The 24,626-nt window shown below is 35.0% G+C and overlaps 1 protein-coding gene across 1 annotated transcript; it reads right to left on the bottom strand.

Annotated features, from left to right (window-relative positions):
- Positions 1–422: 422 nt before the first annotated feature.
- On the bottom strand, positions 423–23,518 carry LOC115223808 (eukaryotic translation initiation factor 4 gamma 2). Its single transcript, XM_036513104.1, has 24 exons — positions 23,494–23,518; positions 22,256–22,352; positions 21,116–21,193; positions 18,776–18,878; positions 17,331–17,441; positions 17,083–17,149; positions 16,313–16,405; positions 14,981–15,150; positions 14,082–14,192; positions 13,871–13,942; positions 12,922–13,078; positions 12,382–12,495; positions 10,947–11,204; positions 9,351–9,610; positions 8,504–8,593; positions 7,757–7,839; positions 6,712–6,764; positions 5,869–5,948; positions 5,249–5,507; positions 3,847–4,051; positions 3,041–3,152; positions 1,857–1,953; positions 697–818; positions 423–548 (listed from the first exon to the last, which is right to left on the bottom strand). Exons 1-24 carry the CDS (start codon positions 23,516–23,518, stop codon positions 483–485), a joined length of 2,883 nt encoding a protein of 960 aa, XP_036368997.1. The 3' UTR covers positions 423–482.
- Between the last annotated feature and the right edge of the window lie 1,108 nt (positions 23,519–24,626).

Below are 24,626 nucleotides of genomic sequence, written 5' to 3'. Positions count from 1 at the left end.
TACCAGTGTCTACCGAAGCAGACAAGTTTGTGTGAGTTGAATACGGGAGGGGGGGGGGAGAAACACTAGTTCTGATAGCAGTCCAATGTGTATGCATATTTATATCCATATCGTAGATTTTTTGGCCCCAGCGGTCATCTTTGTCACTCGTCTCCAACGATGGAATTGAACCAAGCCACAATTGCTTCTTCTTCTGTCTTCTCCGCACACAGCCACCTACAACGTGCAAGGAGCACATTAGACATACACACGCACACACATACACACACACACACACAAACACATGCACTCATACGCACACACACACGTTGACATTAGATTCCACTGGGGGTGAGGTCTTTCATTTTTTTTTTGTTTTTGTGGGGTTTTTTTGTTTTTTGTTTTTTTGTTTTGTCCAGTTGGTAGTAAAGGAGACTGTGTTGAATAGGGACTGTTTCTCAAGTCATCAGGTCTACTTCGTCAGCAGCTAATGTCCACTCGGCTTAATCATCATCATCATCTTCAGATTCTTCTTCAGCTTGTTCCAACCATGTCAGCCACTGATTGACCTACAAGAGAACAACAAAATTAAAGAGAAAGAACGAAAAAGACAAAAGAAAATTGTAAGCTCCAGAAGAACAAAGCAAATGCCAAAATGACCCCAAAAAGAGTTTAAAACGAAAAAAGAACAAAAGGTCGAGTTAATTAGTTAATTACCTGAAAGAGGGCCTTTCCTTTGCCAGGGTATTCATCATTGATATCTTCCTTCCATTTTAGGAATGCTTCCTCTTCAATAATCTCCATATCGTAGAAATGCATAAAGAATCGCCGTAACATATCTGCAAGAAAAGCAAAGAAAATAAGAAAAAATAAAAGAAAAAATTCACAGAAATCATTTCCCAAATTGATTTCTTCTTTGAGTTCAATATTTCTTAATTTCTGCAAGTGCCTGCGTGGCTGAGAAGTTGGCTTCCCAACAACATGGTTCCAGGTTCAGCCCTATTGCCTGGCACCTTAGGTAAGTGTCTTCTATTATAGCCCTGGGACGACCAAAGCCTTGGGTGGATTTAGTAAACAGAAACTGATAAGAATACGTCACATATACGTGTGTGTGTGTGTTTGTATGTGTCTTGACATTGCATGATTGTCATAAATGTCACTCTCTTCCAATATTCTTTGGAATCATGTCTGGCTATGGAGAAATATCACCTTACTTGCAAACAAAGTAACGATTAGCAACAAGAAAGGCATCAGGCCATAGAAAACCTGCAACAAGAAATTCTTTCTGACCCATGCAAGCATGGATGGATCCTTCCCCAGGTCATATAGACTCACAGGGCAGGTTTCTTGGTTTCCATGGTGCATATATATATATTTACCCCAGGGCAGGGTTATCCTAGTGCCTTTTAACGAAGTAATCACTGGCATTGGTTGAAGAGTTTGCTTCTCAGCCTCAAGGCACCTAGGGCGAGTGTCTCATATAGCCCTAGGCTGACCAAAGCCTTGAGTGGATTCGGGAGACATTTAACAAAAAGAAATCCATTGTCTCCAGCTTTTGCTCAATGGTTCATAACCAATGGCTTTACTACAGCATCATTTGTTTGAAGTCCACTATAAAAGTATTTCCAGGCTTCCTGACAGGCTTCAATGTGTTGCGTGATCACTTCCCTTGGTTACAGGTGGGAGTTAGCTATAGGAAGGGGATCTTTCCAAACATTCCCCTCTGACCCATGCAAGCATGAAAAAGTAGAGGTGATGATAAAATAGACAAAACCCCAAAACAAAATAAAACCTTGTAAATATCAACATTTAGACTCTTGTATGGCTAAAAATCAACTTTACATCAAACACGGAACAAACTGTAACGAATGACTTACTTTTGGGAAACTGGTTGTTATAACAAAACACCTGAGATGCATATAGGGCAACAACTTGAAGGTCTATGTGGTCATGAAGAAATTGCTGAAGGACAACCTGCAAAAAAAAAAAGGGACAACAACGATTTAGTTTATTTCCATGAGTAAAATACATTTCAGAAACATTAAACGATACTGAGTTTATTGCTTGATCTGGAAATATTTCCAATATCTTATTTTCCTCTCTCTTGACAGGATTTTGAAATGAGAACAAAAATCAGAGTTCACCATTCTAATGTTTGCACTGCCCTCACTGATACTAGAGCTAATTAAACGAAATTTAAAAAATAAATATCAAATGGAAATTGTAGTTGTGATACCTGTGCCGGTGGCACGTAAAAAGTACCCACTACACTCATGGAGTGGTTGGCATTAGGAAGGGCATCCAGCTGCAGAAACTCAGCCAGATCAGACTGGAGCCTGGTGCAGCCTCCTGGCTTCCCAGACCCCGGTCAAACTGTCCAACCCATGCTAGCATGGAAAATGGATGATGATGATGATGATGAGTATATAAGAAAGGGAAAAGTGAATTACAACTCGTTAAAACTGTACGCTAATTACATTAAAACAAGGAAACTGACATCAACAACAGTGGATGTGCAGACATGGCCATTTTGGTTTAGAAGAAGTCTGCATTGCAACCAAATGCTTTAAGGTTTGTTCTCACTGCATGGTACCATGGTCGAGTGCCTTCTGCCGTGGCCTCTGACCATTAGCTTATGAGTACAGCTGGTAGACAGAAAGCCATCGGATGCATGTGTTTTCCTTTCTTCACGCACACAAATGCAGATCAGTAAATGTTTGTGTCTTCTCCACATCTTGATGTCATTGTTTACATCAACCACAAAAAAAAAAACAGGTCTGGTCATTGAGTAATTTCATCATTTGAAAGAAGGAATGGCACCTTATTTGGAAACAAGTGATGGTCGGTGAGCAAAAAAGCAGCTGGCTTTTAGAAAAATTGTTTCAATCACATCAGTAAGGTAAAACAAGGATGATAAATATAATAAATAACCTCAGAGTTTCTTAACCCAGACATTCACTATCATATATATATATGTATATATATATATATATATATACATACACACACACACATACACACATAATACAATTGGAGAAAACAAAAAGAAGAGAAATCTTACTTTTAGTTTATCCAACATATCCTTTTCTTTCTCAACCAAATGTTTTTCTGGTGGTATACTGGGGTCGCAATTTTCCAATAATGTTGATGCCTTTGTAATATATTTGAGAATGCTGAATAGAAAAGAATAAAAAAATATTGTAAATAGATTTGGAAACAGTTACAAAACATCAAATCAATTGCAACAATTTTAAAGAAAGGAGAGAGAGAAAAGCTGCTTTCAAATAGCAATTATTAATTTTATCTGAAATTACTGTACAAAGTAAGATTACAGAAGACAACGAGATTAAGTTTTTTTTAATATTCTCTATAGGGAATAATTGGAAGAAAAATCATTAACCGTTAGCAACCGAATAATTTGTTCACAAAGACTGAAGGGAAAGATTTTGTATTAAATTCATGTGAAACACTGCAACATTTTCAATCATTATTTTATTATTCTTTTATTTGTCACTGGAACACTGCCTTTAGGGGTTCAGGACTTACTCTCTGTCTGATACATATTCTAGCAGTCACTTTGTGCCAAACCATTTACTGAAATGTAAACAAACTGATGCATACACACACACACACACAAACTTCCACTTTCGCACTACCAAAATTCACTCACAAGAATCAATCAGCCCACACAGCAAGTACTGAACCCCAAGACTATAAGGTTGCAAAGTGAGCTTGTTAACCACACAACTATGCCTGTGACAATTGTGGAACAAGATCACCTTGTGAGAAAGACTCTAGAGGTGTATTTTAAATAGAGAGAAATGTAAAAAAAAAAAAAAAAGAGATATTAAAACAATGTCTTCTAACCTTGTGGTAAGAATATTAACAAAACCAGGGCTTTGGTGCAAATCATTCTGCACTTTGTCCTTGATCCATTTAAAAATTGCTGTGGCACTGGGGTCAGTCTGGATTTGTTTCCAAAGTTCAGATTGAATACGGAGAAGAGGAAATAGAAAGCTAAGACCCCTGTCTTCTAAAATCTCCATCATTTTCTCTTTACTCTGGTCGATTTCTGGGTTGAGAGAGGAAGAAGAAAAAAGAGCAACTGAAGTCAAAAGTACACAACATTACCATAAGTTTAATTCTCATTTCAGAGAGAGCCAAATAAAATAAAATTCTTCAAACTAGGCCTCTTAATGAACCATTGTCCGCAATAAATGAACTAGAACCTATTTGAAATGTAAACTATTAAATATCAAAGATTATGGCATCCGTGCTAGCGGGGTGCAAAGAGCACCATACGAGTGTGATTGTTGACAGAGCAGCTAACTGGCTTCCGTGCCAGTGGCACATAAAAGGCACCATTCGAGTGTGATCGTTACCAGCATCACTTTACTGGCACTGGTGCCCGTGCTAGTTGGGTAATAAGAGCACCATCTGAGCGTGATCGTTGCCAGAGCAGCCAACTGGCTTCCGTGCCGGTGGCACGTAAAAGGGCATCATTTGAGCGTGATTGTTACCAACGTCGCCTTACTGGCACCTGTGCCAGTGGCATGTGTAAAAAGATTCGAGAGAGGTCATTGCCAGTACCGCTTGACTGGCCCCCGTGCCGGTGGCACATAAAAAGTACCCACTACACTCTCAGAGTGGTTGGCATTAGGAAGGGCATCCTGCGGTAGAAACTCTGCCAGATCAAGATTGGAGCCTGGTGCAGCCATCAGTCAAAATCGTCCAACCCATGCTAGCATGGAAAGCGGACGTTTAAATGATGATGATGAAGATAAGATTCTATTCGAGACAGAAAAAGAGAAACGAGCCACTGAGAGGATTGCAGACCATACAACTGATTGTATACTAGACACACTCAGTAAATTCCAAGTGCACTCAGCCATCTCAATACACAGAACACTTTATTATAACAAACATAATATGGTGACCTCTCTCGGGGTTCAAAAGTGTATAAGCACCATGATGAATAATAATAATAATAATAATAATAATAATATATGGTTCAGACGGTTGTCTTTCTGTCTTGAATTATTTTGAATATCTCAATGTATAAAAGAATTTACACATTAATCATAATGAATTCGTCCAACCCATGCCAGCATGGAAAATGGACGTTAAACGAGGATGATGATGAATTTCATGATCATAAAATAGATTCATTATATAAAAATGTAAATTAAAACTTTTAGGAGATAAAACAGGGAATTTTTGAAAATTTCAACCCACAAAAGAAAAAGACCCTTAAATCGTTTGGCCTTACCAGGTAACATGTCTTGCAGGTTTATCTTACTTTCATTGAAGACATTCACTAGCCATTCTTTGTCCTTCTGCTTGTGCATTTGTTGTAGAGAAATAAGGAAGAGTGGATAGTGGGCTCCTTTGTCCAAAACTTCAGCAAGCTCCGATAGGCTGATAACATTCCCTCCTATCGCATGTGCTGCATAACTGGCCACATAGGATTTAATCAATGGAACGTCAGTCTCCAGCTCTTGAAGTTTTTCAAGCAGGCTGCGGTAAGCCTAAAAACAGACATCACAAAATACAATCAACAGATGCACAAAAACAAAAAAAAATAATAAAGCATTCTTTTACAAAATGACAAATTCTTGACATTTTTGCTAAAATGTTAGAAATTTTCAAACATGTGGAGTCCCCTAGTGGGAATTAAGTACAAGGGAGATAATTGTTTATTCATACTATTTAGCAGGATTAGAAGTTTGAATTTAAAATTAGGAATAGTGGATAGCACCAGCTGCATGATGCAACCCAAGCTATAAAAATTAGACACTTGATGAAGCAAACATCCTTAATTAATGGTAATAATAATGATTTTATAAATGTAAGCGTTAAACAGCTTTAAAAATATCAATCTTTACTTACTCCTATGAAAGTTTCTGATGTTACAAGGTTTTCTGGTTTCATGCCAACTACAAGACTCATGACTTTCTCTCTTTCGGTATCTGGAAAATAAAATAAACAAAAACTTCCTTTAAAACAACATTAAACAAGGGAGGCATATTCAACCTATCAATGTCCAGACTATCGTTGGTTTACATTGTTTTCAGCTAATTGTGCATTACCTATCTTATAGCATCAAGATTTCAATGATGCAATTGCTTATATTTTGAGCGACATTGTAGAGTAGGTGTGAGAGGCCAGATATGGCTAGTTTTAAAATTGAAAAAGAATATTAGAGCCAGAAAAATCTGTGGTTCCTGACCCCACCTTTTTTTTTTTACCTATGGATCTTTTTTGATTCCTATTTTACTCAGGTGAACCCTTACAGACATTTGATGTTTAAAAATTTTTATAATTATATAATTAAGTATAATTTTTATAATTAAATATTAAAAATTGTATTAAAAAAAAAATTTTGTACAGTGTAGAAGTATAACTAAGTGCACACAAAATTTAACAGCAAAATCCCCCAAGGGTCAAGTGAAAACCACTGGCTTAAATGTTAATGAGTTAAAGCATACATTTCCCTACTTTTTACCCTAAACAGTAATTCAACCAAGATTGCAAGCCAAAGGATAAATTTGCTCTTGTATTCTTTTCAATTACAGATCTAAGCACAACACCAAAGCTAACTGAGGAACTTCGTACTCAATTCAATCTCGTGTTTCAAGTACAATAACTCTCTACAGCAATCCCTTGCTTACAACAATTTAAATAAATATAATTATTGTAATTATCTATAGAAATGCAATTAGAAATACTGACCTGTTTTGTCCACATTGGTTAACATCATTTTGTAAATGCTATCGGTAATAAATCTGAAATTAAATTTATATAAACTTTATATTTTCTTTTTTTATGGTGAAATGTAATAGGAACAGATTTTAGAACAAACACCCAAAATTTATTGACAAACAATTACAAAAGAATTTAAACTAGAATCAAACAATTATGTACAAGAGTTATATAAATAAGCCAGGACTTGAAAGAAATCTTGTGAAGAATTTAAATTACAAGTGGGTCACCACCAGAACTCTGCCCAGTCTTTTGTCCTTCCTTATGCTCTTTACATCATCACAAAAGTCTAGGTCTGGTTATAAATTGGGTAATATACACCTATAAGCCAATTTCCATTGCTGACAAGTAATATTGAAAGCACCAAACCCAGAAAAAAAAAATGTTGACAATGAGAAAACCTTCAAGGCAACATGATAAATGGGGCAAAATACAAATTATTAATGATGTAAATGAAGATTAACATCTGGAAAATGTCTTTGCTCCATAGGTAGGGGAGCAGAAATTTACGCCCTGACACTTCTTCAGCCCATCTTCTGTCTCTTCCAACAGGGGCAGCCATGTATCTCTTTTACAGCAAGACACCAATTCTGACCCTCTACCTCATCACCTGACAATAAAGCCAGCCACCTCATTTGAGGGGGTCTTGTCATACAAGTTACTTGGTGATTTCACTGGTACCATTGCCATGCAGAAACCATCCACTACGCACTGTAAAGTGGTTGGCACAGAAACCAGGACAAAGCAAACACTGGAGCCTGATGGCTTCTTTCAAATCATCCAACCGGGACTAAAGAGTAATGAGAAAAGATTTCCTCCTCTGAGCAAATGACAATATAAAGGAAGCCTGTATGAGTGATGCTACATGAATGTCAAAGGTCAAAGACCCAAATTTAGCAGTACATTAATATCAATTTATTCTAGATTAATTAACAGATTAACCTATTATCAAACGCTCCTAATTAGATAATCATGAATAATTAGTAGGTTATAAAAAATCAATGTGTATACTTACTTATTTGGAGCATTCAAATCTTTAATTGCACTGGTTGCTACTTGAACATCTCCAGAATTAAAGTAATCATCAAGTAAGGAAGTCTTCAAAACAGAAATGCAACAATATCAACTGATGTAAAGAACAAACAAAGCAAGCAAACAGAAATATTTACACAGAATAGAAACAACAATTATTCCACGTTTTCTTACACTTTGTGGTGTAAGATTTAGTTTTGTTAAATGGACATTTATTTATATTCACTTCTATTCGCGAAAAAGTCCCATGTCCTAAGTCTCCAAACTACCATTTCCTTGGCTTATATACTTTTTGAACCATCAGAAATTTTTCAAAATGACCAAATTTTCAGATATAAGCCAACACTTAATACAGCCATAGTACAATTATGTCTGCTTCAGTTTCTAAAATAAATTACAACAATAACTATTACAGGTTATGGTGCACAACAAAATGTGTGTGTGTGGTGTTTAAGGGGTAGAAGCTTTATAGATTTGTCAGTGCACATCTTCAGATGTGGACAAAATCATCAGTCTCTGACCTACAACACAGCTCTTGCATAATGCTCCCAGAAGTCAGCAAGCAAAACTGACAATCATTTTACACATAGTTTGATAATTATTACAACTATTCTCGCCCATAACCACAACAAAGGCAATTTCTTTGAATTGAAAAAAAACACTAAACTAATGTTACTGAAGCTGTGCATATAAGAAGTCAAAAATGGTAAATAGCGGAAAGGAAACTTACCATGCTGTTTTCAAGCTCCTTTTTGGTAAGTGGTGCTTTTTTGACTGCTTTAGATTTTTCTGGATTAGCTTGCTTGATGGTAATTTGAGGCTGCAAATTTAATGAGACATCATTTAAATACATATCTACATTGATATAAATAGATGTATATGAAGAATAACAAATAAAAACAATGAAATAATAAGCTTAAAATAAATTATAAAGCCAAGTGCAGGCATGGCTGCATGGCTAAGAAGTTCAGTTTCCAACCACAGGGTTTTGGGTTCAGTCCTACAGCATGGCACCTTGGGAAAGGGTACTATAGCCTCAGGTTGACCCAAAACTTGTGGATCAATTTGGTAGAAGCCTAGTGTGTGTGTTCTTTATATAGTCTAAAAATTTCTGTATTATTATATATAAATATAAATATATAAATATATATATGTGTGTATGTGTGTGTATGTGTGCACATGCATGCATGAACATCACTTGATAGTTGTAAAATGAATACCACCATCATACAAGAGAAGTGTTTATTTCCTATCTCATCTATGGAAACATGTTGGGTTGGCAACAAGAAGAGCCTCTGGCCATAGAAAATCTGCCTCAACCAATTCCATCCTACCCATGGGAAGTATAGAATTTTGCAAATTCCATGAAAGGCCAGAACAGGTTCTCCAGCCAAACCTTAACATTTGATGCTGATACAAGAGTGGCAGTAGTTTCAGCTTAATTCTAACCTCAACAGCACAAAATACAATCAAAATTCTCCATATTTCTGCTTATGATTTGTCAATACAGATCACCTAAACATTAAAGAGTTTAAAATGACAAACACGGGTTTTGCAACAGTAACCCAAATACTTGCCTGCTTGTTTATCAAGTGTGGATTAGGATTTGATCCCATGTCATATAATGGAGGCTGAAACGTTGTTTGTGGCGTCCCAATCAAAGGACGAACAGGCTTAGACAGCATGTTTGGCACTGATGGACGTAACATGTTAAATGGCTTGTATGGTCGAAGGTTGATGTCTTCAGGTCCTGAGTTTGGTTTTTCCGGTACAACTGGTGGCTGCATGTTCATGCGCATAAATCTTTGCGGCAAATCTCTTCCAGGTGCTGAAAAGGCTGGCAAGAGGAAGAAAACGTTCAAATTAAACATAAATATTCCTTCACTTTTATAATCATTATCTGATAACAGATGAAAAAATCTGAAGAGACATTTATTATTCTCAAAAAGGATTGATTATATGCAAAACACGTGCTAAATATATTTTCTACGTCTAATCTTTAATGTGATAAGTAAATATCTGATTGAACAAAGAGAAAGTATTTTACATTTTGAAAATAAAAATACAACTTAAATCCAGCCAACTTTCAAATGAACCAGGTCAGTGGTAATGAAAAAAAAAGAGGAATGATCAAATGATGTGAAGCAGCCATTTAGAGCAGCCATTTAAACCGGAATTGGTGCAGAATTTGAAACTTTAGACAAAAAAAGCAACAGAAGTGACAAAAAGGAAGGACACTTCTTTGTGAAATGTGGGTAAATGACAGTTTGCCTTTCCAATAGAGGATCTCTTTCAATGGGGCCCAAAATGTGTAACATTAACAACAATGTCATCCCCCCTATATCTTATATTATCATCTTATTACCTATAAGTATTAAAATATATCTTAACACTTTGTATGCCATTATGATAAACCCTGTAGAGCAAAGGGTAACCTCAAGCCTGCACTCTTTTAAAATCCAGGGCCTGGATGGTATGACAGGCTCTCATGGATCTAATAATGAATGCATTGTGGCTCAGTGTACCTTGACATGGTTTCTATGGTTGGATGTCTCCCCTAATGCTAACCACTTTTCTGATTATACTGGATGCATTTTACATAGCACTAGTGAGGCCATCATGCAGTTTGCAAGAGTATGAACCCCCAGGGAGACAACTTAAAGCTGGGTGATGAGGGGGTAAAATAATAGAAATAATAATAATCACATCTACTATAGGCACAATGCCTGGAAGATTGGGAGAGGGGGCACAGTCAATTACATCGATCCAGTGTTTCACAGGTACTTATTTCATCGACCCTGGTGGAATTTGAACTCAGAACATAAGGATGGGCGAAATACTGCTAAGCATATCACCTAGCGTGCTAACGATTCTGCCAGCTCACTGCCTTAATAACAATAATCCTCTCTACTATAGGCACAAGGCCCGAAATTTGGGGGGAGGGGGTTGTTGTATTGACCTGTGTTTCACTGATGCTTAATTTTATCGACCCTGACAGGATGAAAAGCAAAGTCAGCCTCTGTGGTATTTGAACTCAGAATGTAGCAACAGACGAAATACTTCTAAGCATTTCAACTCAGCATGCCAACAATTCTGCCAGCTTACCTCCTTTAGCAATAATGATAATAATATTACAAGTGGCTCGTTAAATAAAATATGCAAAAGAAACTGACCTGGTGTCCTCTGCACAGAGCTTAAAGGCGGCTGTGCCAATAATGGTGATTGCATTGGTGCCAATGGAAGAGATTGGTGGTTTTGTTGAGTTTGAAACATCGGTGGTGCTGACGTTTGTTGTGGGTTGACTCGTCTGGTAGATCTGGGGCTGGTACCTGTACCAACACCACTCATTCCAAATCCAATGCTGTTTCCAACTGGACCGCCTGCACTATTGTCTTGCATGCGTCTATTGTTGAACTGATTGGAAAAGTTACCTACAAAGAAAACGACACGAGTGTCCGCAAGATTAACATTTGCTTTCTTCCGTTGTTTATTAGTTGAATGAAACCCTAATTTAATGAGAAATGTTTATTTTTGTTTATTTTGCGATTTACATAATTTAGCAGAGTACAAGAAAAGAAAAGAAAATATTAGAAACAATATACAGAGAGAGAGCATTGACTTGGCTCAACTCTTTTGATGCCAACCAATGTGAGACCATATCTGATTCTAAGATACAAACTTCTTGTTTTTAAAGTGATTTAAATTAAAAACTATCAAAATTTCATATTAATTCACGTTCCCTACACCAACTTGATTTTTTTTTTAATAAGGACAAAGACATTTTACTAAATTTCTAATTATTTTCAAAATCAAGTGAAACAAAGTCTACATATTTCAACAAAAATATGAGAACAAAATGGTTAAGAAACTTTTTTTTAATCCCACTAAACTTTTTGAAAACACAGATACTGGATTCCTTGTTCCCAGGGAATATAAACATGTTACCACTCTCAGTCTCATGCAAATAAGATGACAACATTCACAATCTGGAAATATAATCTTGGTTCTAATCTCCACTTCCATCGTGGGTCAGACGAAATTTGCTCACGTAAATTCCCTATGGCTGGATGTTCTTCCTGTCAATAATTCACACCTATTTCCAAGCAAGGCAATAGGTTCCCCCCGAGTCCTTTGAAAGCAAACAGCACAATGGCCAGACAGGTTCACAAAGAAGATTCCAAGTTGACACCATTTGTAAGACAGTGACATTTGTTTAAAATCAATGCCAAGACAAGGAGACACTAATGCACACAGGTCCCTATACACAAAATGGGCTTCTTGACAGTCCCTGTTAAGCAGATTTATTCTCAAAGCACTGGTTAGCCCAGGGCTACAACCAAAGAAACTTGCCCAAAGTGCCATGCAATGGGACTGAGCTTGAAACCAGGTGGTTGTTGCAAAACGAACATCTTAACCATACAACCAGGCCTGCTTTGGTCCTCATCACTTTCTGCCTCTCAGCAAAGAAAAAAAAAAAGGAACTCCACACTGAAGTAAGACAATCAAGGCTACAAATATAATTAAACAGGTGGGAAGCTGTAATTGCATAATATTAATTTTAAATACAAGGTATCAAAATGATGCCAAGAAAACTTTGAATGAACTCACCTGGTGTTGGCTGACTACCTCTCCTGCCCATATTCATAGAATAACCGGACAAAAATCCATCTGCTTGAATTACACCTGGTCCAGTACCAATGTTATCTACAAGAGAAAACATGTCTAAAATGGGCAAATTATAAATCACCATTCTGGCATGAAATTAGAACAAACAAAACTAAAGAGTCAATAGGTTTCTAGTTATGAAAATGACTAATTTGGGTCAGCAGATGCTGGGAATTTGGAGATAAAAAAAAATATTAGAAGAGGAGAAAACGTTTATTCCATTCTCTTTCTAGGTTAATCAATGCTGACTTTTACCACTGTCTGACATGTTTACAACATCAGAAATTAAATAATTTGGTTAAAAATCTACTAAATGTATTACTTATGATATTAATTTATTTGAAAGTCATTCGGGGCCACTGTTATTAAAAGGCTAAAAATTCCAAGAATACAAAGTCAACACCAAAAGCATTTAGCTGGCGAAATCACTAATTTAGTAACACAATTTACATTATTATATTTAAATATCTTTGTTATACTCACTAAGCAATCCAGTAGGGGCAGCACTGAATATGTCTGCCAATCCCCCTCTGTGGCATGGTCCCATATTTCCATTCATCATGCGTGATCCAAACAAACCACCAGTAGGTCCACCAGTACGCCCCGATCCATCCGGAAGACCAAGGTATATTCCAAACTCCTAGGGAGAAGTTAGAAAGGGAAACATAAAACTAAAGACACATAACATCAGAACATTTCAATACTTGGGCAAGGCGAAATATTTTATCTCAGAAATAATTACATTTGTGAGACCTACTTAGCATGCAAGGTGCTACCCTGAGGTCCCAAAGGCTCAGTTCTTGATTGTGTATAAGATCTCAACACTGGCATGAAAAAAACCCCAAAAAACAACTGAAAAATGGGTGTTTTGAAGTAAGAAATATTCTGTGTTCCCTACTGAGCTGCACAAACACTCTTTTGTCACTTTTGCCATCAGAAATGGAGTGAATCAGAGATTGGCCGACCTTGAAGCCTGTAACAGACAGCACAATTGATCAACTGCTTGTTATATGAAATAAAAATAAATATATGCATCCAAAGAGAGCTAAAAGTCCTGTGTTTTCTCAAAACAAGTCTATAAATAAAGAAGTAACTCCTGCCTTAAGATTTCTTCAGTTATTTTTCATTACAATTAGCAGAATTTGCTCAACTTTCTTTTTGCTTTTATAATTTCCAAATTAGGTTTACAATAGACAGATTGTTAAGTCATTAAAATGAGAATTCAAATTTATTACCAGACACAGCAATTCTCAATTAGTATCATTATTTATTTATTTTATTTTTTAATAATATATTTGAATTTAATACTTTCATTGCAGATAATAGTAAGTCTTTTGAATATTTAACGTAACACAATAATTCTATTTGTAAAAATTAAAAATGACAAAAGATTAGATAAAAACAAACAAAAAAAAAAGGTACATATGCTTACGTCTGCAGCTTCTTGTCGTATCTGGGATATTGTCTTTGGTCCATGATCACTAAGCACCTTCCGTGGTACCCACTGGGAGAAGAATAATAGACATCAAAAATGGTAATATCAAATAACTATATTTAACAGCATTAGATTATCAAAAAAGCATCAAAGTCAACAATATGACAAATGAAAAAAAAAAAAAACCAAAACAAATGTATATAACTACCTTGTTGGCCCGTAATTCAACAACATCTTGAAGCATGAAGCGAATTCTTGAGGGCAATTCTGTGTTAGAAGCGAAGTTCTTAATTCGCTCAAAGTACTTATCCATCCAGGCCTGAAAAATTAAATTGTTTTTTTAGTAATTCACTTTCCATGAAAAAAAAAATGTTGATAGAAGTAAAGGCGTTAACTACAAATGATTCTCCATTAGCTACAAATTAACATTTTTAATTTCTGTAAAAAATCTAACATCATTAGGTTCCCTAATTAACTGTTACAAATAACAAGCTTCAAAACTATTGAAATAGGGAGTGGATATATTGAAAGAGTTTTCTCACTATCACATAGTCCTGACCATATTAAATGTTACCGTTTCCTTGTGACTAGAAATGCTTCCAAAGACAACTGGAAATGCATGACATTGCATCCGTGAAGCTAACGCCTATTTACAAGTATTATGCAACACCCACACAAAAGGTACACAGGTCCAATGTTTCTTTCAGTTTCCATCTACCAAATCAACTGCCAAAGACTGAGGCCAACCCAGGAGTATCGGTAGAAGGCATTACAAATGAGACTGACCCCCAAAACCATAGAGTAAGGAAGTGAACTTCTTAATCCCACAGCCATGCCTCAGAAAAATCTGTTACACAGGAAATTAATTATAAATGTTTACTCTATTAACCTACAGTGGAGTTAATTAATATAGCCAAAATTTAGTATCAAGCAAGGACCAGGCACTCAAATTTCTTACACTGGATTTTTGGTGGCAACTAGAACAGATTATATTAGACGTCAACACAAGATTATTGATAACCGATAACAATACACAAGGAAGATGACCCATTTTGCAGCAGTATGGTAACCAGAAACATTAGAATTATAAAGAAGAGCAATAATTACCTTAGCCTCAAGAGAGTCAAGGCGTCGGCCTACAGTACGGATTATCTGGCACAAGCACTCCAAGTCCTCAGCCATATCTTTAACGGGGACGTTTTTCTTCTTTTCCAGAAGCTGCTTGATGCATTTGTGCAAAATGCCCTCGTGCAGCATCTCCAGTTTGCCAAGTTCACCTGAAATTCGTTTATATTAAGATATCATTACCTTTATTCACCTGTTGTTTTATGTGAAAGGTTCAGGAGTAAGATCCACACAACCAAAATGGAGCTACCGTTTTAAAGAGTTTCACAGATAAATGTTTAACAGAAATGGTTTTTGTTTCAAAATTCCAACAACAAATTTTTTTAATAAATATTCAATGGAGTTCATAAGTCAAAGCACAACACACGGTTTCATATTGAGAAAATGAGGTTTCTAAACAAGATTAATTAAATTTTAATGAAGAAATAATTATTACATCAGTTTTGAAGATATAGAAAAATAAGGACATTTCATTATTTTGATAAATATTTTTCCTATAAAGTGAAACAAATTACCTAAATTGACATATTTAGGGCAAAAGTATTCATTAATATGAGGATGTTTGTTACAACCAATCTAATTCTCTCATTTGATCTTGCACTTAATTGACAGTAATTAGAAAAAGTGGGTTACCAAAATAAAATAACTTTAAAAAAATTTTTATTAGTTAACCTAAAAAGCTTGTGATGGTTCATGATGCAAGGGTTATGAGTTAAGGGTTTTGAGGTCAAAATCATTAGAGTGCAGATTGCTTCTCACACCAGACAATATGTTGTGGCTTTGAGCAAGATAAAGCACCTCACTTTACGTTGTCCATTCGGCTAAAACTGAATACCAGCAACTGGATGTGGGGAGCAACAAGTAGGCATCCTTATTAGGGTCAAGTGGAGTTGGGCTCTCAGTGACACAGAAACTAGAATAGGCTCCAGTTTAATAGACCCATAGGTACAAACTGATTTACAGCTTAATATAAACACATTACTTGCAAATAGGGATCCATAAATCCATTTACAAAACTGAAACAGACAATCACACAGAATACGTCTTTAAACAGAGTGTAAAATATTGATTGAGTTTAATTTTTTTTTTTTTATATAACAAAGAATAAACATATTTTACTGATAATCATCATCATCGTTTAACGTCCGTTTTCCGCGCTAGCATGGGTTGGACGGTTCGACCGGGGTCTGGGGAGCCAGGGGCTGCCCCAGGCTCCAGTCTGATCTGGCAGTGTTTCTACAGCTGGATGCCCTTCCTAACACCAACCACTCCGCGAGTGTAGTAGATAAATAAATATCCAATATCCAAACTCACCAATAAATTTGATGTTGCCCAGCATTTTCTGTTTAGCCAGATGGTATTGCTCTGCTTCATCATCATTGAGGGGGCCATCTTTCTTATCAAATGCTGAAAATAAATAACATTCAAATTAGCAAAACGGGTCTTTAAAATTAGGGTAGGGATGAAGGACGGGATACATAAATGTATCAGACATCTGGGTCTCATATTCCTCTTTGTTACTCACATCACTCACCTTCTCCTATTCATTATATGAAACAGGACATACCAGACGTTTTGGCATTGGTTCTCTGGTTACTGTTTCTGTCCACATGTTCGATTAATTGTAGTCTCTCTCTCCCTCCCTCCCACTACCTGTATCTTATCTTTTGCTCATTTCACTGCTGGGGCAATGTCTTGAATACAAATCAAATTGAATCCAGTACTTATTTTTGAATCCTGGTACTTATTCTAAGCTACAGGGATGTAAACACACCAACACCAGTTGTCAAGCAGCGGTGGGGGACATAAACACAGACACATACATGGTGGGCTTCTTTTAGTTTCCGGCTAATCAAACCCCATGCTGGCTTGCGTTGGACAGTTTGACAGGATCCAGCAAGCCTTGGGGTTGTGTATCAATCTCCAATGTCAGTTTAGGCGCGGTTTCTATAGCTAGATGCCCCCTACCTAAAGCCACATCTCAAATTCTATTTAACCAACCAAAGAAAAATTTGAAAAGTCTAAAATTATAATCTCTCACATTTTAAATACACGCAATGTAAAAAAAAAAAGAAGTGGTTTACCTTCGGTAGCACGGGATCGGTTTTCAAATTCATCCTGGCACTTATTTAAGAGTAGACGTCGAAAAGTCTAAAAATATTAATGTGAAACAAAGTTACTAACATTAGTCATAACAATTATTAGAATTTGTGAAAACTATCAAAAGCAACAAATTTTGAATGATATTTTAGATGTATTTTAAATATGAAAAATGATTTAATAAATATACATAAAACTGCAAAGAACAGGAGGAAAGAAGAAAAGGACTTACAATAGTTTTAGAGGAAGAGTGATCAAAATTTGGAGCGTCCTTACAGAGACGGTGACATAGCTGTGCATAAAGTGAACTATATTTTGGCTCATCTAAGGCTTTTTCGAAGATCTGTAAAAATCAAAGAAAAGTGGGTTGTTTTTCAAACTGATCTTGTCTAACATGAAAAGAAAAATAAACAAAATAGATTTTAATGTTTTTCTTATTTTTTTTTAAAATCCAGCATCGACAAAAATAACAAAGACTAAATTCTTTCAGAATCTAAAGTAATTGGAACCAATTGGTAATTATCTGAAAATCTGAGTTTTAAAAAACACATTAAGTTTGTAGTATTTGCAAACCTTATGGACTTAGATATTATGCAGACAAATTTAAAAACAAAATAAATTTGCATTCACTGAATTCAAATAAATTTAAACATTTTTCTACCTTAAAATAATTACATATGGTTACATATGTACCCACACCTACAAGATTGGAATAAATTTTTTTTTTTTTTTTTTACATATATTGTTAGTGTTATTTATTCCAAAGGCCAGAAGATGAGTACAACGGAGAAGGAGGGGAGAGAGCAGTGGTAGTTCATTGTTACTGTACATCTACATCATACCTTCAAAACAGTCCACTAATTCAGTTCACACTATTAAGCAAGGTATAAACTGCTGCTTTTTAATTTCTTTAATCCTAACAACAGCCCCACAGCCCTATGCTTCCATTTTTTCTAAATAAATCTCAATTCAAACAAAGTAACAATAAACCTGACATTAAAATTGAAAACTTTTTTTTCCTTCAACAGTCAATGTTAATCCAGTTATTTTAAGCTAGATTAAGTTTTAAGCTTTTTAAAAAAAAAAAAATCTGATTAAGTAACAAAAATTTTAAAATCCATTTCCTTTTATTTCTTTGGTCAGTGTTCTAAATTATTTTACATCCATTTCCATGCTTTCAGCAGGAACAGAATTTAAACCACTCGGACAATGTTCATAGAAATACGCTTAAACTTGGGATCTTCCATTAATCATTGAATCATCCAGAATAGGCATCTTTTGATTAACAAGAAGGCAATTAATCTGCACTGCCTAAGGATAAAACTGATTATAGCTAGTTTTTGTAACTAGTGACTACATGATCAGTAGTAGTAGCACAGCAATTGTGCACCATGGAGCTATTGTGCCAGGGTGGAAACTTGCTTCTCAATTCAAACAGCTTTTATCTATTCCCACCTGTCCACTCGTAAAACATTCCATCACAAATTTATAAGAACATGATACAAAGTTATGCTTCAAACACCATTCTAAAGTTTATTTCACTAAATTCTCATTAAATTCTTTATAATTTCCAAAATTATCTGAAAAAACAATATTAAAAATACAAGAAGAATTGCAGTCAAATTCAAGAAACAAAAAAAAATATATATATAATTAAACAAATACATTTGTCCTTACCAGAAGAATAATTCCCTTAAGGATGAGCTGGGAGTCAATACCAACATTTAGAAGCTCCAAACTTAACTTATCAAACTTCTCCGGAGTAAGTTTATTGAGAATTCTACAAAATAAAGAAAGAAAAAAAAAACATTTTTTTGTAAAATTACATTTAGTAATTAACTATTGAATCAATTAAAAAACCAGAACCAATTTGGCTCGTTAGCGTTCAGATTATTCTTTATATACATAGTTTGGAATATTTAATCCTGCATTATCTTATAATCTTATAGCCTCAAGATTTCAACTATATGATCACTTACTTTTAGTATGACATTATAAGGGTGGGATCTGGCTAGTTTCAACATAATCGAGCCAGATAAGGCCAGCTTAAATGCTGAAGTATTAAAGCAGATTTTCAAATATCAAGTTTTATCTTGCTTCTCCCTTCAAAATCACTCAAAGAGATGAAATATAGAAAAGGGCCTTTTTCTATTGCTTAAAAAAGGTATTAAAATATAATTAACCGCAAGTGTGTATCCACCACAACTTCCCATCCTCAATCTACAGTCACAATTTTATTCCACAAATGCTTAAACCCTTTTGATGTCGTTTATGTTGAAACATCCTGTCTTTGTTTCAATTAATGTTGAGAATAATGAAGAATTTATTAAAATAATTGTGTTGTTATTAAGCTAGTGTTTGGAAAATAAATTAACATGAAAGCTTGGTGCAAGATTTTAATTTACATCATTTTAAAAACAAAGAATTTCTATCATGGAACTAAAGATGGCTTCAGGCAGGTTAATATCAAAAGGCTTGGAATGCTGCAACCACATTCTTATAGTTTACAATTCCTATTAGCATTTTGACACATCATTTAAGAGATAATTAAAATAGAAAAGGTCATTCAATGACATAAATATTAACAATAAATTTAATAATTGTCAATCCAAATATTTAAAATTTTCCAGAGATTAGAGATAAATTTGTTGCAATTATCTGTGCTCTGATTTCAAATTCCATTGAGGTCAACTTTGCCTTTTAAACTTTGGGGATTGAAACAAAAGTATCAACCCAGGGCATTGGATTGGCAGAATGGTCTGAGGGACAGGTGAGGTGCCTTTTGGTATCTGTGCCAGCTCTGTGTGTTCCAACAACTGTTGTGATGACATTGGTGCCAAATTGTGTGATCTGTCCAAGTTGGTGGCCTTTCCCTTACATTAAACACTCTGATATTATGAAGAGTGGAAACTTGAATACATAGGCAACACTGCCAGCCTTCCTCAGAAAATCTTGCCAAAGCCAGCACATGCAAGTACAGATACAGGGTCAACCTTAATGGATGGCAGCCCTATTTTAGAGATAAAAAAAAACCTGAAATCAATTTTTAAGGGAGTTTCCCATCTTTTTCTCTCCTCCCCACAAACCCCCAACACATGATAAATATATGACAACACATTTTATTTGAAACAAAGCACTGAAAACCTTTGTGGGTCCCATTACAATGATGGGAATACTGCATCGGTTAAACCATTCATTCCTCATCACAACATCCACTTCCCATGTTTGCAGAGATCAGACAGAATTTTGTTGAGGCCAACCATCCTATCGCAAACCTGTTTCAAAGTGAAATAATATTTTCCATATCCAGACATATTTTTCACAGAAGAGTAGAAATAACATTGCTTGCTCGTTTAGAAACCCACTCGTCAACATAACAGGTACACACATATATAAATACATACATATAATAAGCTTCATTCAGTTTCCATTTGCCAAAATAGTATTACAAATTTGGAAAGGTATATTATATGCGTCTACATTCTTGAAACAGTCACATATGTCTAGATGATATTACATCTAAATTTTCAAGTTTCATTCAATGAAGCTGATATTAATTAGGTTATTTCTAAAAATGAGAACAGACTCTACTGGGATGGGGGTGAGGGGGTGCTAATTTCCAATAAATTAAATTAAAAAGAGAAGTGAATTCTTGAACTAGATTCATAATTATGACTTCTGCTGCAGTCTCCTGTTTGGTTTTGTTACAAGCACGGAATTTTTTTATACATAGCATTTCTCCAGCATCTCACTGACTGAAACACTTTCTGGAAGATCATTTGCCAGTGACTCAATACAGCTTTATAAACTGTCCTAGAAAAAACCAATTACGATAACAGACTTAAAAAGTACAAATTTTCCTTTTCTTTCCCTTATGTATTCACAACAAATATATCTTCACACGTTGAGTTGAAATTGCTCAATTAAAATACAAAGAACCTCAGACAAAAAGTGGGTGATGGTTGTAAATTTTTAATTTTTGTTTACATAATATATGTAAGTCATGAAGAAACTTACCCTCTGGCCTTACGGAATATCAGATCATTTTTCTCATCAACTGAAAGACCATCTCGTTGTTTACTAGGTGGATTCCATCTGAAACAATAGGAAAATGCAATGTTAAAAAAAAAAAGTAAACAAACAAAAAATAACAATCAGTCACAAAGGTATGTAGAGAGAATGGTTTCTGTATGGTTGCTCGACATGCTAGAAACAGTAGGCAACTTTCCCTCAAACAACATCCTACTTATCCCTATAAAATGCAACAATAGTTAAATGTTGTCCAGGTCTGTTTGCTCAAAGACGACAATGCTATAAACATCAACTAAAATCTACTCTGAGCATTGATGAACTCAAGACCACTTGCTTTAGAATAATTAAGGACATCATCATCATCACAGCATCTGACAAAATGCCTAATATTATTATTTACAGAAGTCACTGTCGTTTGTGCGTAACCCCAAGTCAACTCTAGTCAAACAGATGTATTCTAGACATGATGACCTATCTTTTCAGGAGTACGTAGGACTAGGTTGTGTTTTTTTCTTTCTCAACAAAGTACAGATATCATTTGAGGGACAGTTTGGTTATCTCTTGCAGATCAAGCGATAACAGAGGCCCTCATGTTGACTTGTGCAAATTACAGAGGTTAGTTAATCTCAAAAGTTGACAATGTATGGTCAATAATCTTGAAACTAGAGTTGAAATTATTTTGAATCAACCAAGACAATATTAAACCACTTTCAGTGAAAATCTCCAATAAACCAAAGACATATTTTTCTATAAAACCCTACAAAATCACCAGCATTTGAAGAGTAGCAGACAAAATGTCTTGTAATATTTCGTGGCATCATTTTACATTCTGGAATTCAAATTCTGCTAAATTTGACTTCAGGAAGAGATGGAACCAATACAAAGTAGCAGCCAAGTACTGGGTTTGATCTAATCAACTAAAACCTATGCCCTGCCTTTTTGTGCACAGGTTAGAAACGAATATTTCCTTTTAATGGTTATTTTATATTTCTTGTTACTTCCAATATTATGACTCCTCTGTCTGAAGACATATCGGTAACCAAGCAAAAGTCTGAAGACTAAATATTGTAAAGTCTGGATTAAACAGATCCAGAGGAACCAGAAAGGATTTTTAGAAAGACTCACCGTCCTCCGGAGCGTCGGGAAACACCACCCTCTTCTTTATGTCCGTCCAGTATGCTGCTTGTTGTTGGAAGGAAACACCAACGTGCAGTTGTGATAATTTAAAAAAAAAATTTACCCTGAAAGAAAGAAAATAGATTTTTAACAAAGAGTTAACAGAAACTGAAAAATCATTTCAATATATAATACAATGAAAACAAGGTGTGACCTTATCAAGCCTTTAGCATTCAGATCACTCGGTCAAATGTAATGCTTATTTATTCACATAGCTTTGAATTAATCATGCATTATCTCACAGCTCGGAGATTTCAGTGACGTGTGTTTATTTTTAGAACGACATTGTAGAGTAGATATGAAAGGCCAGAATCTAACCGGTTCAAGCATAAAACAAGTAAAATATTTAGACCTGACTTGGCCAGCTTGTAAATCACATTGCAACAATCTTTTACATTCCCTAATTGGTAATTACCAAATTTTTAATTCATCACTTATAAACAATAATGAAATTAAAAAGAGTTTCAAGAAACAATACTGATAGCAAAAGGTTTTTGTGAAACAGTATTTGGGAAATTAGTCCTAAATTAGCTGGGAACCAACATTGTGTTTACCATTATAACTCTTTTTAATCATTCAAGAATATTTCCCCAACTCGGTTCAAAAATAAGGTTCATTCACATCGCATGTTATGAATGCTAAGAGGAAATTTTGAAAGCTATGCTGCAACCATTTTGTCACAGCTCAACTTATTAGAAAGACTTAATTAAACCAAAGACATTAGCTATAACACTAAACTGCCAATTTACATGTCAGTGGACAGCATCCATACAAAGCAGATACTCAAACAAGAAATCCTTAAATTGATGTTTTAGCAAATCCCCAAACTGGTTAAGCATCAAATTCACAAGACCAGCACTCAACATTAATTTCATTATTCCTATTATTAGATTCATTTAATAAATTCAATTAAAAATCATTACCCGATCTAATTACTCCAATCTTGATAGAAATTTATCTAAATGTCTTTTATATACATTTTCTAGTTTAAACTTCTGTAACTTACCTCTAGAATTAAAAACTATTACATTCACGGTTTATCTTGCAATTTTCAATAAATACAGATTCCTTTTGATTAGAGATAAAAACTTTTGGAGAAGAGTAGTGTAGTGGCTTATACAACTTAACCACTGGATATTACAAGTACGTATTTTAATCAGTACTGAAAGGATAAGAGTAGGACTTACCCAATGCTTCTACGGCTTTGGTCATGTTAGCTACGTAACACATTACAGACACTGGGTCTGGACAATTAAAACTCCAGAAACAATCCCTAACCCCTCTACCTTGTTGCTAATACAACAGAACTTGTTACAATAAGACAGTCTATAATGTAGAGTCATGTTTCTACTTGCAAATGAAAGAATGGAATTATTCTATGACTACCGTATTATTTTTGTATATACTATTTTTGTTGTTTGATATCTATCAACTATTAATGCTAGTATATTTTCTTTATTCCTTCAAGTTGGAGCAGATGGTGAGAATATGATCATTACAGAATTAGAAATACTAATTGTCTCTTTCGTAAATTAATTAGGGGAATCGTTTTCATAGCATCTCTTAAATACACTTTGGTAAAAGAACATTACAAAAATTAGAAATTTTATTTACTAAAGCAGCAAATATAAAAATTATTTTTAAAGAAGCAACTAACAAAATTTCTTGGATATATAAAGATTAGAAATATGACACCCAAGGTGTGTGTGCGAGAGAGAGATCATAGGCTGAACCAACCCTATTTTATATACAAAAGTGTACTTCCTAAGGCTTCTTTGGGAAGAAGAAAGCCATGCTAATTTTAAATTATGAAATAAATGAGAAGTAGATCTTCCCTGTGAGTGGATACCAGTCTATTTTTAGGCAATATTCTCAGAGGAGCTGTTTCACAAAGTGTGTAGAATTAAGTGAACTTCTCAAAGACACCTTAAAATACCTGCAGAGGATTTCAATGAACACATACATGGAAAATCATTTTAGGAGTTCTTTGAGCAACAAGTCCAACACTATACTAGTAAAACAGGTATAGATTATTTTCATGCAATAATTGAAACTTTCTATGCCCAAAACCAATAAAAAAAAACTGAGGATCAAAATGGTTACAAGTAATCCTCAGTAATACTCATAATCTACTATAATCCACAGCTTATCTTGTTAGTGTTGTTGAGGTGGGCATAATTCCCCTAGTAAAATACACTCTGTACATCCTTGTAAAGTAGTTGGTGACAGTAAAGGCATCCAGTCACAGAAAACAGGGGAGACATTGTTGGTGGAGGTAACTTCAAATAAAAACCTAATCCAGGACAAATTGAATGCAGAT

This window comes from Octopus sinensis, linkage group LG24, assembly GCF_006345805.1.
Source record: "Octopus sinensis linkage group LG24, ASM634580v1, whole genome shotgun sequence".
Classification (NCBI taxonomy): domain Eukaryota; kingdom Metazoa; phylum Mollusca; class Cephalopoda; order Octopoda; family Octopodidae; genus Octopus; species Octopus sinensis.
The sequence above is the reverse complement of the archived record's forward strand: the minus strand, read 5'-3'. Positions and strand labels throughout refer to the sequence as shown.

Bases quoted from the DNA above. Each gene is read 5' to 3' on its own strand.
- LOC115223808 (XM_036513104.1), bottom strand. From the start codon at position 23,518: ATGACCAAAGCCGTAGAAGCATTGG. The intron at 6,765-7,756 runs GTAAGTATACAC...ATTTAATTTCAG, and splicing joins GATTTGAATGCTCCAAATAA to ATTTATTACCGATAGCATTT. The intron at 4,052-5,248 runs GTAAGGCCAAAC...CTCTCAACCCAG, and splicing joins CCTGCAAGACATGTTACCTG to AAATCGACCAGAGTAAAGAG.